General features: G+C 47.1%; 1 protein-coding gene across 1 annotated transcript in view; it reads right to left on the bottom strand.

Moving 5' to 3' along the window:
- Positions 1-17,676, bottom strand: part of PPP1R14C (protein phosphatase 1, regulatory (inhibitor) subunit 14C) — a 114,261-nt gene extending 96,585 nt beyond the window's left edge. Inside the window, exon 1 of the mRNA XM_006882736.1 lies at positions 17,386-17,676. Coding sequence (XP_006882798.1) covers positions 17,386-17,676 — 291 coding nt within the window. The remainder of the gene's footprint in view (positions 1-17,385) is intronic.
- Positions 17,677-18,489: the final 813 nt, after the last annotated feature.

Genomic DNA, 18,489 nt, shown 5'->3' with positions numbered 1-18,489 from the left:
TCTCTAAAACCACAACTCAAAGGTATCAATTCTTCTTCTGTCATCCCTATTCATTGTCCAGCTCTCAGATGCACAGCAACTGATCGAAAAGACCACGGCCTGAATCAGACACACCTTCATCCTCAAACTGACATCATTACTCCTCAATAATTTGGAGAGGTCTCTAACTGCAGACTTTCCCAGGGGAATACATCTCCTGATTTCCTCACTGCTGGTACCAAAGGTATTACTTGTGGATCCAAGTAAGATGAAATTGTTGACAGTTTCTATCTTTTCTCCATCTATCATCATGTTGCCTACTGGTCCAGTGGTAAGAATCTTTGTTTTCTTAACTTTAAGATGCAGTCCATATTGAAGGCTGTATTGAAGGAAGATTTCTTTATCTTCTACAAGAAGTGCTTCAAGTCCTCCTCACTTTCAGCAAGCAAGGTTGTGTTATCTACATAACACGGATTATTGATCCTCTCCATAGAGTCCAGATTCTCACATAATTTTCTCAGCATGCAAACAGAATGGATATGAGGAGAATACAATCCTGATGCACTCCCTTCTTCATTTTTGATGATATAGTGTTCAGGATTGGGGGAAGACCCATCAACAACCTGAGTTATGCAGATGACACAACCCTGCTTGCTGAAACTGAAGAGGACCTGAAGTACTAGATGCAGAAGGTTAAGGACTGCAGCCTTCAGTATGGATTGAAGCTCAACATCAAGAAGACAAAGATTCTTACCACTGGGCCAACTGGCAGCATCAGGATGGATGGTGAAGTGATTGAGATTGTTAACAGCTTTAGTTTGCTTGGCTCCACAGTCAACACTCTTGGCACCAGCAGCCAGGAAATTAAAAGATGACTTGCATTGGGCAAGTCTGCTGTCAGAGACATCTCCAGAGTACTGAAGAGCAATGATGTCAGTCTAGAGACTAAGGTGCACCTGATACAGGCCATGGTCTTTGCAGTCACTTGCTATTCACCAGAAAGCTGCATAATGACTAGGGATGATAGAAGGAGAACTGATGCCTTTGAGCTGTGGTGCTAGAGAAGAGTATTGACTATACCATGGACTGCTAGGAGAACAAATAGGTTCATACTGAAGAGGGTGACACCGGGCTGCTCCTTGGAGGCAAGGATTCTGAAGCTCCGTCTGACATACTTTGGACATATTACAAGGTGGGACAAATCCTTGGAGAGGGATGTCATGCTTGGAGGGTGGAGGGACAGGGCAGGAAAGAAGACCCTCTACGAGATGGACTGATTCAGTGACTGGGGTAATGGGGGTAAGTGTGTCAGAAACAGTAAGATTGGCACAGGATAGAGCAGAGTTTAGGGCTGTTGTACATAGGGTCACTATGAGTCGCAGGTGACTCGACGGCACATAACAACAATAAGTGTTCCCTTGCGCTGTTTGCCAACAGCCTCCTGGTCTAGGTATAGGTTTTGCCTGAGCACAATTAAGTGCTCTGGGATTCCCATTGTCCTCAATGTCAGCCACAGCTTATTATGATCCAAACACACAGTCAAATGTTTTTGCATTATCAATAAAGCATAAATAGACATTTTTTTCCCCAGTATTCTTTACTTTCAGCCAGGATCCATCTAACATCAGAAATTATACCCCTGGTGCCATGGCCTCTTCTAAATCCTACTTGAACTTCTGGAAGTTCTCTATGTATATATTGTTTTACTTTCATGTGATATTAATGGTATTTGTTTGATAGTTTCTACATTGTGTAGGATCACCTTTCTTGGGAATGGAAACAAATACGGACCTCTTCAAATCAGTTGGCCAGACACTTGTCATAGAATGGTGAATGCATCCAGGCGTGTGGACTGTGTCCTGCTCCCAGTGTTTGTTGTGTGCTGTTGAGTTGGAACCAACTCATAGGTGACCCTCCAGTGGGCTTTTGGAGGCAGAAAATCGCATGGAAGGAGATTGCCCATACTCCTCCAGTGGAGCAGCTGATGGATTCAAACTGTGTACTTTTGGGATTGCAGTGCAGCTTCTTACGACTAGGCCACCAAACCCCTCTTCTCAGTGTGTTCAGCTGGTTAGTGAATTAATTTTGCACAGAGTATGGGCCAAGCAGATGTGCTAGACTTGCAGATGTGAACAGGCCAAGTTCCACTTCTGCTTAGCTTTTTAAAATTGCAATCTGAGTGAGCATTTACATAACTGGCTTTTCATTCAGCCATTTGTACACAGGTTGTTTTATAACACTAATTAAAGCACCTCCACTGTAATTGGGTGGCCGAGTGGGTGTAAGGAGCTGTACTGCCAATCCCAAAGCACATGGTTCAGATCCACCAGTTGCTCCATGGGACCAAGATGAACAATCAACTTCCATGTGACCTCTGCCTCCGAAAGCCCAGCTACAGGTCAGCTCTCAGCTGGCTCTGACCAGGGGTTACCCAACGACACTGTGACGACATTTTTTCCCTGTAACTTTGCTTTCTGTTAATCCTCTATCCTTCCCCTTCCATTCTGCAGGGCTTTGTTGTTGGGCCGATGCTGTTGCGTTGACCCCATGTCCTTGGGTTTTCTAAGGCTGTGCTGTTGACAGGTGCTGTCGAGTTGACCAAGGGACGACTCACAGCGACCATTCCAGAGGCAGATCTGAACCCTGCCCTGTCCTGCACCATCCTCCTGACCTCAGCTGTACTTGTGCCTATTATTACTGGCTCATCTACCTCATTGAGGGTCTTCCTCTCTTTTACTGATCCTCTACTTTGCCAGAATGATGTCTCTTTTCAAGGAATGTCCCTGCTTGACAGCATGTCCAAAGTGTGTAAGATGAAATTTCACCAAGCTTGCCTCTTAAGGAGCACCCCGGTTGTACTTCCTCCAAGGCAGATTTGTCACAGACTGTGGTGTATTCAAGAAGGGACCAGTCCTGGGAGACAGACATGATGCTTGGGAGGGTGGAGGGACAGCGCAAGAGAGGAAGACCCTGGATGATATGGATTGACTCAGTGACTGGGGTAATGAGGGTAGGTGTGTCAGAGACAATAAAGTTGGCATGGCATAAAGCAGGGTTCAGAGCTGTTGTACAAAGGTTTATTATGAGTCACAAGAGACTCAATGGCATAATATAACAGCAACAACAACATGGTGTATTCAGTAGTCTTCTCCAGCACCACAGTTCAAAGGCACCTATTCTTTCTGGTCATCCCAAGCACACACTCCTATTCTAAGGAACAAATGCCTATTGCTTGGATGAATTCTGAGGGTGAGGTGGGGGAATGGAGTGTGGGGACGGGGAGAAGGTGGAGGTTGCCACAATGCTGCTTGTCTGGATTGTGAATTCTGATTCTCCAGTGCCCTCGGAGAGCATTTTGCAATTGATGGTGCTCTGCATGCATCTGTGGGTATCTGAAAGATCAAGAAAACAATGATTTCTCTTAACCTCCAGTAGAAAACAAAGAGATAAACGTGGAAATGAAAGGTGACATTGATGTGACAGACAGAAAGTTTGGATTAAGACTGGAGTAAAGTTTAAAAACCAGGCTGGTTGTGGTCAAGTTGATTTGGGCTCGTGGCAACCAGATGTGCTGGGGCTGGCATTGGCTTTTCCATGTCTTTCTTATAATGCACAGGGGTCCATTTATTCCTCTCCTTTTTCTCTTACTCAGGTTAAAAAGATAAACATTTCTTGTTCCCTTTTTCCCCATTTATGTAAAGATCTGTTGAATGGATGAATAAATATCCCAACGCTCTACAGTCAGGAAAAAATCCTTCCAAAAGGACCCCTGGATCCAATCTCTCCAACCATAAGTGATACTTCAGAGACAGAACTACACACTTGTCTCCTTTTTCTAAGTTTTTACACAGTGGAACAGATTTCCAAAATGCCACTGCTGACTTGTGGTGGTCGCTGATTGGCTAGAAGGCTTTAGCAGAGGCAGGAAGCCTGGCTTCCAGTCCTCATTCTGTGCAGACCGCAGAGGATCTTATCTCCAGATGGAGCAGCACTCGCCTAGCACATGCAGGCATCTCCACTCACAGAGAAATGAACAGTTACCGTGCAAATAAAGTATTATTCCCGCACAGACGGGACAATTAAGATCACACGGCAGAATAGCAGGAACGAAGGAGTGCTTCCTTTTAAGACGCTCCAGGCATCTGTGCTGTAGTCTACAGTCCCTTTCCTTTGTTCACAGATTCAAAGAACTACAGAGACATGATTCATAGTCAGGAAAAGAGCCACAACTCCATAGTGAAAGAGCAGGTTGTAAAGGCAGGTGAAGCCAAAAGGCATTAGGGCAGTCAATGCTACGGTGTCTTCTGAGATGCACGGCTCGGAACAGAAAGAGGGAACCAGAGTCTGGGACATTGGTGGGCAGGCCTGTGAGAGGCAAGGGGGCTGCAAAGACATGCGAGATTCTGCCCTCGAGAACCTGCAACTAGTGGGAGGAGACAGAATTGGCATCATGAAGTCTAGAAAGGGGTCAACAGCCTGGTGGAAAGGAGATGAGGCTCTGAAACGTCCCGGAAGTAAACGTGCAAAACAGGTGAGAGGTGGGCAGGTAACACGAAGGAAGGGCCTTGAGGTGATGCTGGCAGAGAGAGAAGCAAGTGTGAAGGGTCCTGCCTGACCCACATCAGGATCCCAGCTAATACCTGGAGAAGCTGCAGTCAGACAGCAGCAACAGATGAGGCTCCAGAGCCAGGAAGGTGGACTCAGGGGTCCCGGCTTCCTCCTGAACACAGGCTGGGAAGGTATTAAGATCAGACGCAGCTATAGAAAGCTCACTGTGGCCGGTGCTGCATGGGGGTGGCACAGACGCTCTGCGGTGAGAAGGGCCTGTGGTTAGATGTGGCTAAGACATCAGAAACAGCATCCCACACCCAATCTCACTCCTGGAAACGTGCCTCAGTCTCCTCCCCTATCACATGGGTCATCTTGAGGGTTAAGTGAAGGACAGGCACAGAGTGAGAACTTCATCGGAAAGCTGCCAGGAGCAATGGGAACACAGTGACTAAAGGGGGACTGTGGAGTCAGGCGGACTTGAACCAGAGCAAGTAACGACTTCTCTGATCTCTGAATTCCCCGGATGAGGATCACAGCACCTGCTGCGTAAAGGTACTGAGAGGACGGCATGAGCGAGACAAGCACACAGAGCGTGTGACCCTGCTCAGGACAGGGAGAAGAGTGGCTGTGGCAGACACCGGTGATGCAGGAGGAGGAGCTGGGCGGGCTTCTAATTGTGATTTTAATGAACGTTTACAGATACACAATGAATGTACATGCACCTCCTTCCTCTGCCCCCAATTCACTGAGAAGCAGTTGTTTTGTCATTACTGTTGCTGTTAGCAGACAATGAGTATGTTCTGACGCAGGTCACCCCAAGAGTGCAGAATGATCTGCTCTCCAGGGTTTTAAAGGCTGAGACTCTGGAAGGGGACCACCAGGCCATTCCTCCAGAGCACCACTTGTTCTATCTGAATCACTAATCTTTCCCCTAGTGGTCAAGGTCTTAACCGTTTGTACCAGGGCTCCTCCCTCCCAGCGTCTTCATGGAATGAACTCACAGTTGACCCTCCAGCAGGTTTTCCAAGGCTGTAAATCTCATGGGAAGAGAATGCTTATCTTTCTCCCAGGGAGCTGCTGGTGGATTCGAACCACCAGAGCTGTGCCACCTTCAGGTTAGCAGCACCGCTCCCTACGGAGCACACCAGCTCGAGAGAAGGAGACCAAGATGGTTATTGTTACGATGCAGGTGAGAAATGAAACAGTGCTAGGAGGAGAAGTGGCAAAGACAGTCAAGGAATCAGAGTCCTGCGCACTACGGAGCAAGGACAGTGAGGCTCTGAGTGGTTACTAATGGCTACTTCTCTACTGCTAACCCAAAGGTTAGGGCGCTCTGATGGTCTATCGGAAAAGGAGACATGCTGTTAACCTAAAGGGACACGGTTCGAATCCACCAGTTGTTCTGTGAGATAAAGATGGGCAATCAACTTCTGTGGTGTGACTTATTGCCTCTAAAAACCCACTGAGGCATCAGCTACGGGTCAACTGTGACTCGATGGCACTCAACAACAATAACCAAAAGGTTGGATGTTCAAGGCCACTTAGAGGTGCCTCAGAAGAAAGGCCTGGTAACCTATGTCTGAAAATCAGCTACTGAAACCCCTGTGGAGCATAGTTCTACTCTGACACACACGAGGTCACCAGGAGTCAGATTCATAGCAACTGGTTTTACTGGTTGGGAGCAAGCGTCAACAGGCTCCCATGACTGCCTGGGTATGACAGGTGAGGGAGAGGCAGCGAAAAGGATACCTCTGCCATCTCTACTCGGCCATTCACTGAAGATGCTCTCAGGCCAGCGGGATCTGAGGTTCCCCGGGCACTGAAGTGGAAGTGTCCATTTGAAAGCTTTCTTAATAGGCCTGACACTTGGAAAATAGATCTGAGATAAAAATACAGCCTAAGAAGTGGTCAGCTACACAGGGACAGAAAGAGAATTAAATCACCAGGAAGAGCTCACAAGGAGTGGGAAGAACAGAGGACAGCAGGCCAGGGACTCGAGCCTCACATCAGCACTGCCGAGGGGCAGCAGGCAAACCCTCCAAGGAGACCGGAAATAGGACGAACAGTGAGGAGCAGACCAAGAGAGTGCCGGCTCAGTGGCCGAGGAACAAATGAAGTTCAAATGGAAACAGTGAAAACACCCGAGGCTGCAGGAGGTCAAGTCAAACGAAGACCAAGCCCACAGGATGGAGAAATGAGGTCTTCAGGGTGCTCTGGTGAGTGTTGGTCCCAGACAGGTGTGGAGCAAGGAGGCATGTGATATCCAGGGAAAGAATTTCTGGAAAGTGCACACAGTAAGAGAAGTAGAGACCCAGAGGGGACACAGGACTGAGGGAGGGAAGTCTCTACTTGTAGGGTGGTGGTGGTGGTTGTTGTTGTTGTTGCTATGTGCCGTCAAGTCGCTTATGATTCATAACGACCCTATGTGCAACAGCCCTAAACCCTGCTTTATCCTGTGCCAACCTTATTGTCTCTGACACACCAACCCCCACCACCCTTGTGACTGAATCAATCCATCTCATCAAGAGTCTTCCTCTCTTGTGCTGTCCCTCCATCCTCCCAATCACGACATCCCTCTCCAAGGACTGATCCCTCCTTGCAACATGCCCAAAGTATGTCAGACGAAGCTTCAGAATCCTTGCCTCCAAGGAGCAGCCTGGTCTCACCCTCTCCAGGACAAACCTGTTTGTTCTCCTAGCAGCCCATGGTATATTCAATACTCTCCTACAGCACCACAGCTCAAAAGCATCACTTCTCCTTCTGTCATCCCTAGTCACTGTCCAGCTTTCTGATACACAGCAAGTAATTGCAAAGACTATGGCCTGGATCAGGTGCACCTTAGTCTTTAGGCTGACATAATTGCTCTTCAATACTCTGGAGAGTACTTTTTATTTCATCTTTTTATTTCTTGGCTGCTAGAACCAAGAGTGTTAATTGTGGAACAAAGCAATCTGAAGCTGTTAACAATCTCAATCTCTTAACCATCTATCATGATGCTGCAAATCAGCCCAGTGGTGAGAATCTTTGTTTTCTTGATGTTGAGCTTCAATCCATACTTAAGGCTGTAGTCATTGACCTTCTGCAGCAAGTGCTTCAGGTCCTCCTCAGTTTCAGCAAGCAGGCTGGGTTGGGCTGTTGGAAAAGCCTGCACTTGCCTATCTGCTCCGGTGAAAGGACCAGCTGAAAGGGAGAAGTCCAAAATGCAGCCAAGAAAAGCAGATAACGTCTGGAAACATACCACTGATCAGGTGCTGGTGCTGGCACAGGGCCAGGCAGTGTTTCATTCTGTTATAAATAAAGTCACCATGAGTCAGAGCTGACTAGATGGTAACTAACAACAGTGCTATGCTGGCTTTGAACAGCAGAAGCTCATGAGGACATCAGCTGAATGGAAAGATACCTTAAGGAGAGGCAAAAACCACTTGCCACTGAAGGAACCAACCTGTGATGGCGCCATGTTCGTCAGCGTAGGACTGGGCTCCTAGCACTTTGAACGGCGGGTTCTCTCAGAAGCAAACCCCCGGGCTTTCTCCTGAGCATCTCTGGACGGGCCAGTCTCCAGCCATGCTCTTAGCAGTTGAGCTCATGAACTATTGACACCCCTCAGGGACTCCTTGAAGCCACGAGACCGTTTGAAATAAATGATGCGGGAAATGAGACTGGAGAGTAAAATACAAAAGAAATGCATGCAGACAAGGAACACATGGAAAACAAAATAACCCAGACAGAATTCCAAAGTCTGTCTGGAAAGAGAAAACTTCTGTGGGAAGAACTGTGAGTCAGGCAAGAAAACGCCAGGTGTGCTACCTGGAGCCAGGCTGTCGCAGGCCTGAGAGAGAAACAGCGGGATCCCAAGAGGCAAGCGTCTGAAATGAGAGTGTCAGGCATAACCACACAGCAGGCCACTGTCTAGCAAAGGAATGGATGGGCAGGAGATGCACGCAAGGTTAAATTGTCAAAGAATTGTCTCCATCTTAGTTTAAAATCAGTGTAGCATGTAAATCAATGAAGGTGGACGCATCGCCCAACAATACTGAGACAGAATCATCAAGAATGAAACCAGAGATGAGTAGTTAGTTTAGGGGTTTTTCCACATTTTGCTTCCAATAAAGGACCACCTCCCCACCCCCTACCACCCCACTAATACAAATTTTAAAACATCAATGATTTTCTGAAGTGACCTTTTCCCCCTTGCTGTTTTATTTAACTTTTATATTGATTTGCATACAGAATTCATTTACATTCTATTTCATTCATATATATTGTTTCACACACTCCTTCATTCACATTAGTTTTCATACAATGATTTCCATACACTGTGTTTTATAAAAATAATCACCATTGCTCTATGCTCACTATTATCCCCACTTTTCAGGTCCCCACTGGATCGTTCCTAATTTCTTTACCCCCTCTCCATCCACCAAACTCTGTGCCTCTGTGATTTCACCTCCTCCCCACCCTCAGGTCCTCTGATCCCTCCTCTTCCTCCTCTGGACTTTTATACACATCTTACTTGTTATCCTTCTATTTTTAGAATAATGGTCTTATGCCATATTTGTCCTTGAGACACTGAGTGAGTTCACTCAGCATAACACTCTCCAACCTCTATGATGGTAAGTAGTATTTTTCAAAATCATTACTCCTTAGTGTTGCATAGTATTCCATAATGTGAATGTACCACAATTTCTAAATCCATTCATTTGTTGATGGGCATTTGGTCTGTTTCCATTTTCTTATTATTTTGAATAATACTGCTATAAACATCGATGTGCCTTTGTTCTATTTTTCTTGGAGTATATTCCAAGCAGAGGAATGGCTGGGTCATATGAAATGTCTATGTTCAGCTTTTTGAAAAAATGTCAAACTGCCTTCCAGAGTGATTGTACCGTTTTACAATCCCACCAACACTATATGAGACTTTCCACCTCTCTATTTTGAGGGGACCTTTTAAAAAATATTCAAACAAGTATTTAAAAGCTAAAGAGTTGTTCTCTTCTATAGAGAAACACAAAGAAATTCTGACAGTCTCTGCCTTCAGATTATATTGGCTGAGGTCTTACTCCCCACCCCCACGCCCACCAAATCCACACCCACACCCACTGCCTTCAAGTTGATTTCAACCCAGAATAGCCTGAGAAGGAGCTGCTCTGTGGGATTCCTACGGCTGGAAATCTTTACAGAAGCACACTGTCACATCTTTCTCCCCTGGAGCAGCTGATGAGTTCAAAATGTGAACATTTTAACCCTTGTTCCACTAGGGCTCTGCACACACATGAAAATCTGAAGAACTGTAAGAACAGGGAAGGTTTTCAGTAAAGATGGGCTGATCCTGAGAATCTCTTTCATCTCAAGTTCACACTTAACATCTCTAAAGCCCAAGTATTCCTGCAGCCTTCCACAAATTCAATCACCAAATAGACAGGAATGCCATATAGGCTGTCAGAGAAAATGGTCAGTGGCCAGAAGATCTACTTCTGAAACATCAGTCACAGGAAAACTCTCTGACACAAGTTTCAGCTCTGACACAAATGGGGTCACTATGCCTGGAAATCAATCAGTGGCAGCCAGTGTGGTTTAGAAAGCCTTGGCTATGAGGTTCCTGAAGGCACAGCTCCGGCCAGTGCTGTGGCTGCCCTCAAAGGACAGGAGGGTGTCCCTGCACTGCCCCACCCCAGCTGGGGGCCAGAATCCCAGTGGGGATTCGTCATCTCTAAGGGAGGAGCCCACAGTCACAGAACAGATGAAGATGCAGGGATTCTTGGTGTTACTTTGTCTTCCAATGAAGATTTTACAAATTGAAGACTTGTGTCAACCCTGAATCAAGCAATCCTACTGGCACCTTTCTTTGAATGTCATGTGCTCATTTCATGTGAGTCACATTTTGGTAATTTTCATACTATCTCAGGGTTGTTTTCATAATGAAGAAGAAATTATGCCTTTGAACTGGGGTGCTGGAGAAGAGCACCGCATGTCCCAAGGACTGCCAAGAGGACAAAGAAATCTGTCCTGGGAGAAGAGTGATCAGGCTGTTCCTTAGAGGGAAGAATGGGGAAGCTGCATGCCACATACTCTGGGCATGTTGTCAGAAGGGGCCGGTCCTTGGAAAAGGACCCCATGCTGCGAAAGGTGGAGGGCAGAGGGAGAGAGGAAGGCCCTCGGTGAGATGGACTGACACGGTGATTTCCACAATGCACGTGAGCAGATCACAGCTCATGAGGACGTTGCCGGAGAGGACAAGGCTCTGACCTGTTGTCCATGGGGTTTCTAAGAGGCATAGTGGCCTCAACAGCACTTTACAGCACTGCATATTAAAAAGACAAAAGGATTAAAGGTGAGATAGAAACACACACACACACACACACACACACACACACATATACACATACATATACACTGAAACCCAGGGAACTCTGGTGGCCTAGTGGCAAGAAACTGTGCTGGAATCCTGAAGGCATGGAGCTCGAGTCCACCAGCTGTTCCATGGGATAAAGATGGACACTCTCCTCCTGTGTGATTAACTGTCTCTAAAAGCCCACCAGAGGATCAGCTATGTGTAAGTTATGACTTGATGGTACACAACAACAACGACACTGAGACCCACTGCCCTGGAATCTGTTCGGACTCACAGAGACCATCCATCAGGATTTTGAGACTTAAGTCTTTACATAAAGAGACTGTTGTTGTTGTTGTTGTTGTTGTTGTTGTTGTTGTTAGGTGCTGTCAAGTTGTAGACAACTCATAATGATCCTATGAACTAACGGCCTGAGCACTGTTTGTACACAGAGTTTCCAGAGACAAGCCATTTCAGAAGTGGATGCCGCTCCTGCTTCCAGGCTTGTTTTAGTCGGGAAGCTCCAGCCAACACTGTCCACCATGGGTGCCCATTACCACGATTGGCACATCACTGTCACGGTCTTCAGCATCACAGCAACCACGAGTTACCTCTGTACAGCAACGCACAGACCTATGCACCTTTTATCCAAACAGTAGCTGGTGGGTTTGAACTGTTGAACTTTTGGTTAGTAGCCAGGTAAATAACACACTACACCATTAAACTCAACTCAACACATTGCCATCCCATCACAACCAACAAGGCCTCAAGCAGGTTTTCAGAGGCTATAAATCACATGGGAGGAGAATGCCCATCATTCTCCCTAAAAGCAGCTGGTGGATTTAAACCACTTGCCTTTGAGCTAGCAGTACAACTCCTTACCCACTAGGCCACCAGACCAAGGTCTCTTCACATGTCCTAAGAAGCCAAAACCTTCCTGTGACTCCTTTTACCTAGCCAGCATGGATCTCCGAGGTGTGCCTGCAATGACTGAATCTTAATGGCCCTCATATTGCAAAGCCTTCTTTGGGTTTGCTCTCCAGTATAAATCAACTTAATTTAGACTAAATTAAGAGAAATTTGGAGGCTTTAAAGACTCCAGGGCAAAAATATTTCCAGACTCCAAAGAAGGCTCCCTGAAGCAAACCTTCAGCTGTTGGCCTGCTGGGACCCTCCTTCCCAGGCAGGAGGTGGCCAGGGGACGTGTTAGTACAATGTTCTTCTCTTTCAGGCAGTGTAGAATCCTTTGATCCACAGACTTTTAGCGTTTTTATTGTTTTCTTAATTTTATACAGATGGAGTTTATGAAGAATTTTAAAAAGCAGTTTTGTTTTAATGTCTGTTCTCAAGTACTTAAGCAAATGGGGATTCACCAAATCCCCCAAAAGCTGAGTTCTAAGCAGCAGTATCTCGCTTCTAGCAGAGGTCCTAATCCAAGAGCAAAGCCGGCTCATCTGATGTTAATTACTGAGAGTGGATCGAATGGACAAACCAGACAAGAGCCTGAATTCACATGTTGCTGCCAGTCGCCATCTAGACAGGCCCCGTGTATGTCAGAGCAGAACTCAACCCCATGGGGTTTTCAAGGCTGCAACTCTCAGAAGCCAATCATGAGGTCTGCCTTCAAAGGTGCTTCTTCTGGATGGGTTCGACCCTCCAACCTCTCAGCTGGTAAGCAAATATTTAGTCATTTGCATTCCCAACTACTAAACAAAGACTTGCATTTGAAATAGTAGGCCTTTGGGAGCTGGAGTGGCATCCACTTCCTAAACAACATGCCTCTGGAAACTCTATAAACTTTGATAAATGTCTATAGTTATAGAAAGGCTTCAGTTCTTTTGTTCATAGGGGAGCTAGGAGGGGAGCTAGGAGTCGTGCTCGACTGGACAGCAATCAACAACAACAACATCAGGTACAAGAACAAACGCCCTGACAGTGTGGCTCCTTCACTCAAGACCAGTGAAGTGAGAAGTTGCAACAGCCACATCTGGGGATGCGATTCACACACCAGGCCCGCTTAGTATTGCCTCAGGAAGCAGCATGACGGCCTGGGTAAGGTCCACCTGCCTTTCCTAACACAGTCCAGCTCAAGACCCTGCAGAGCTCCCTGACTCCTCCATACCTTCAGTCCCACAGTCAGGAGATGAGAGCATAGAGGGTGTTACAGGGGTTACACGGCCCACGCCTGACACATGGAAAGCACTCCAGAACTCTCAACAATCTCTATTTTTTCTATATGCAACAATGTGTATATGCATTCATTTTTCTCTCTCCAGGGTAGCACTTAAAAGTTGCAGCTCAAAATATTTTAAATGTGCCATGGCAGCAATTTAGAGGATGACAACCAGCATTTCTGGAAAATAAAATTGACTAGAATGTTGCATATAAATAATAATGTGGTCCTATTTTCCTTCTCTGTTGTTTACTATAACCAACAACAAAATAAAAAAATTAACCTAGAATATCTGTATTTCTATATTCATGTAACTATGTATCTAACAAAAAAACCCTTATGTATTCTTTATGAAGAAGAATATGACATCAGGGTTGGAAGAAGACTCAGTTATGAAGATGACACCACCCTGCTTGCTGAAACTAAGGAGGACCTGAAGTGCCTGCTGCAGAAATTCCAGTACTATAGTCTCCAATATGGATTGAAGCTTAACATCAAGAAGACAATGATTCTCATCACAGGGCAAATTGGTATCATTATGATAGATACAAAAGAGACTGAGGTTGTTAACAATTTCAGCTTGCTGAATTTGAAACGTTTGTTGTAGATCAAGAACTGTATGATCAATATGGACTGTATCTCAACAGCACGAGGGGAAGGACCACATCCTCGTCATCAACAGGCAGCATCGTGATAGATGGAGAAAGGACTGAAGTTGTTAATGATTTCATCTTGCTGAGACCCACAACCAACTGAGATCCGTTGGCACCAGCAGCCAGGAAATCAAAAGATGAGTTGCTCTGGGAAAATCTGCTGTCAAGGACCTCTCCAGAATATCAAAGGGTAACAATGTCAGCCTTGAGAATGAGGTGTACTTGATCCAGGCCATGGTCTTCACAATAGCATGCTATGCATCAGAGAGCTGGGCAATGACTCAGGATGACAGAAGAAGAATAGATCCCTTTGAGTTGTGGTGTTCGAGAAGAGCACTGAACATACAATGGACTGCCAAGAGAACGAGCAGGTCCATCCTGGAGAAGCTGGAGCCACGCTGCTCCATGGAAGCAAGAATTCTGAAGCTCCTTCTCACATACTTTGGACATCTCAAGAGGGACTAATCCTTGGAGACACATATTATGCTTTATGGGTGGAGGGATAGTGCAGTAGAGGAAGACCCTGGATGGGATGGATTGACACAGTGACTGCGTCAATGAGGTCAGGTATGTCAGAGATGGTGAGGCTGGCTCAGGAGAGGACAGGGTTCAGAGCCTTTGTTCATAGGGGTGCTATGAGTCATAGTCAACTCAACGACACATGACAATAACAGCATGTACGTAACAGACTACAATAGAGAGAGTATTTCTTTTCAGGAATCACCATCAGAGGCTTTCAAAAATATTGTTTTGTAAGGTGGGGATGGCAAGAAGTTAGAGAGAAGAGCAAACTCAAAAATCCATTGCGGTTGAGTAGGGGCCAATTCTAGCTGACCCGTCACTGGGTTTCTGAGTCAGTAAATCACAGGAGATGGCCCATCTTTCTCCCCGAGGGCTGCTGGTGGTTCCAACTGCCAGAGAGACTTGGCCTTTGAGTGACCAGTCAACTCCCTACGAATTACACCACCAGAGAAGCAGCAACATGCCTGGAACAATTTTTTTTTTTAAGCCAGCTATGAAAACTCAAGGAAAGGCCTTCGAAACGGACAGTCAGTAGTTACTCTGAGCACATCAGCCCAGGCAGGCTGCTAGTGGCATTTTGATGATCTGAGCTTAGCAATATGTTTTCCTTTCCAAATCACAGCAAATTGCAAAACTAGAATGATCGATGTTATCTTAACATTGGGCAAGTTTGGAAAAGCTGACGTGACTTTCCTGGTAAGTCCCGTGGCAGAACTCATAGAAGGAGAGGCTAGGCCAGACTTCAAATGCTCTTAAAACCCGTCAGGGTTGGGAAACAGATGAAAATGCCTCAAACAGAAATACTTAAATGTGATTCTAGATTTAACCTATCAACATCCCTCTTACCCAAACTCCCAAGGGGACATTTAACTACTTTGGGCATGTTGCTAGGAAAGGTTATTCCTTGGAGAAGGATATCATGCTTGGAAAGGTGGAGGGATGGCAAAGAAGAGGAAGACCCTCAATCAGCAATCAGATGGATTCACACAGTGACTGTGGTAATGTGCTTGGGTGTGTCAGAAATTGTGAGGATGGTACAAGATAGGGCAGGTTTCAGATGTGTTGCTCATAGAGTTGCTATGAGTCATATTTGACTCTACATCACCTAACAACAACTACAATAATCCATGAGGAATAGATGGAAGGGGGCATTGTTTTTTGGACTACTTACTCATCCACATATTTTTATTATTAAATGAAGGTGTCCTATTAACATATTCATTATCTACTGACAATTTTCCCCATGATTTTTCTACTCCCGGAGTAAAAAAGAATGACAGACGAACATCTTGAAGAGAAATACCAGCCTCACTTTATCAACATTCAGGCCATATTCCATACAGCACCTCTCATATCATTTTACCAACAGTTCACATCTCTACCTGCATGCTCTGGGTTGAAGGTCTACAATCCATTTTAAAAAGCAGGGAAAATCCAAAGTCATATCAACTCATCATGTACATATAAAAACCTACATACGCAACAGAGTAAAAATTCCAAAATCCAATTTTTTTTTCCCCCAGTAATTCGGAAGAATTTTGAATTGATGATTTGCCAGCCTGTTGAGACACTCAAACTCTTTGTGGTCTCCCAAAGTGACTTCTAATTAGTCTTCAAATAAAAATGAGCAAGACAAAAGCATTGTAAATCACAACAATAGTTTTTCTCTTAATGCAAATCTTCTTCAAACCCAAAATGGAGTATAAAGGTTGGCATGAAATTAATGTCAGAATCATGCTTAACCAGATCCTATGAAGGCAAGACTCAACACATCCAGCCGCCCACCCAACTGTAACCCCTTTAATCAAATATATTGTTTCTTTAGAGAGTTTGGCCAACTTCCTCTAAAAATTCCAAGAACACTTCCTATTTCTGCCAGTTTTTATTTATGCAATTAAATTGGCTTTTCCTTAAGCACTGGACTGGAGAAACAATATATTTTTATAAGCCCATTAGTCATACCGCCAGGTTTCATTATATCATAATCATTCTTCAGGAGTCCATAATGAGAATGTTGTTTCTCTGGGTGATGAGAATGTCCAGGAAAATATGTACCCACAATAGACCATCAGAGGTGTGAAATGGAGAAAGAGCCCCAGGCACAGTGAAAACCTGGGGTTAAGTCAGTCGTTCATTCTCTGCCTAAGAGCAGATAGTTAGATGAACACAAATCTAGCTTTAACCTAAGCAGCACAACCTTTAATTATTAATCGCCTCCACGCTTCCACCCTTTCCAAATTCCACTCCCTCAAGAGAAGTCAAACACTTCATTCACAATTGCGTTATTAAAGACTCCCATGGAAGGGCATTTTTGGCTTCCAGGTGGTTTTTTTTTTTTTCTCCAGCGGATGTTTGTTACCATTTTTTCTCCATGTTTCTCAGCCTATGGCTGTTGGACTGGTGTAAATCCTGAGACTCTGGACTGTGGAAAGTCACACTGTCACGGTGGTCAGGGCAGGCTGGAGCGCAGCTTGGAGCTGGTTGAGCCCCCTTCCTACCAGCTGGGCGCCTTCAGGGCCTCCCCGGAATGGCATCTGCGCGCATCAGCCAGGTACCAGAGCATGAGAAGTGAAAAAGCTTGCTGTTTTCAACAAAGCGCAACGTGCGCGGTTGGGAAGCGCAAGGAAGAGTTACACCGATGCGCGCCCAGGCTGCCTGGAAAAAGGAGGTGCTCACTCCACGATTCTAATGGAGATCTACAGAATGAAGGGACTCTCTGAGATGCCCAAGGCCTTTCCCTTGGATTGGCAGCTCTCAAGTTTCCTGTCATTTTCCTTCCCCCAGAACCATACCTGCCCAGATCCCTTGGTGAATGCCTTTACCCTCACCACTGCTGGAGCGCAGCAGGGGTGAACCACATCCAAACGCTGCTTCTTTAGCACAGTCCGGCTAAGAAGCGCCAGGGGCTCCAAGATGAGAGGAGGTGTACTTCACAGGATCCATCCCTCCCCAACGCCATAAAGGGGTCCACAGTTCTCTGAGAAGCCAGCAGCTGAATGCAGCCAGTGGCACCCCTACCGCTGCACCCCAGCGCCAGAGGGCAGAGGGCACCCAGTGGAGTGTGTGTGTGTGTGTGTGTGTTTTGAATCCTGAGGGAGGGTTTCTGGCGAAATCAGGGGCGCGTAGATGGGGAGCAGAAAGCCCCCAACCATCCAACCTCCTCTCCTGGCCCGTACCTCGCAGCCGTACAGCTGACCCAGCTGCTCCACGATCCACTCCTCCAGCACCAGCCGCTTCCGCAGCTCTTTCCGATCGTATTTCACCGTCACCTTTCCCTGCTGGTGGCGCCGCTGCTGCTGCTGCTGCTGGAGTTGCCCGCTGGCTGCTGCTGGGGCCCCGGCCGCAGACTCCTCCCGGGAAGAGCCCGCACCGCCGCCGGCGCCGCCCCGGGGGCTCTGGAAGAAGACCCGCGTGCCACTGCCACCAGCCCCGCCGGCCGCCTCACTGCTGCCTGTGGCCACCGACATGTCCTCGCGGGGCCCGGAGCGCGCCCGGCGCCGCTACCACCCCCGGCCGGGCCGCGGCATGCGCGGGGGCTCCGGCACCTGCTCCGCGCAGCGCGCTCTCCAGCGAGTCGGGAGGAGCCGGCGGGCAGACGAGGGAGGAGGCAGGGGCGGAGACCGTGGCCTTAAAGACGCGGGAGGAGGGGGGCGTGGGCCCGGGCGCTGCACGAGGCTGGGGCGCGCGTAGACGCGCGAGACTCCGGTGGGTGACCGCTGGCGTGGCCTGGGGCCGCGGACGGGTGTCGCTGTGCTCGCCACTTGGGTGCGGTGGTCTCGCCTCCCGCCTCCGCCTGCCGGCCCTGCACCGAAGCCACCCTCGCCCACCACCCCCTCTGCTGGCGGGGGACGCCTCTCCGCCTCCGCACCCCACCCAGAGGCGCCAAACACAGGTTCCTATTCACGCCTCGGTGTTGGAGGGGGAAGACATGGATGCGGGGAGGTTTGTGCAGTTGGGTAATCACCGCGCCTGAAAATTGTTTTCAGATCAATTCTCTTTTCCTTGCAAAGCTAATCCCAGACCAAGAAGCGTTAAGACCTCTGCACAGCCAAAGGGGCGAGGTGGCTGGGGGTTCCTTTCTCCAAAAGAATCAGAAGCAGGTCTGTCCTCCACCTCCACCCCCACCCCCAGTTTTCAAACATTGCATTCCCTGCCTCGCCAGCTTTCTTTTCTCCGTGCCATTTCCAAACAACCTCCTCTTGCCCCGGGGAAGCAACGGCAACTCTGCTTTAAAAACCGCGTAGAGCCCGGCGGAGCTGCACATGAATGGGCTTATTATG

The sequence above is a fragment of the Elephantulus edwardii genome, unplaced genomic scaffold, assembly GCF_000299155.1.
Source record: "Elephantulus edwardii isolate Elephantulus edwardi_28Jun2011 unplaced genomic scaffold, EleEdw1.0 scaffold00024, whole genome shotgun sequence".
Taxonomy (NCBI): Eukaryota; Metazoa; Chordata; class Mammalia; order Macroscelidea; family Macroscelididae; genus Elephantulus; species Elephantulus edwardii.
The sequence above is the reverse complement of the archived record's forward strand: the minus strand, read 5'-3'. Positions and strand labels throughout refer to the sequence as shown.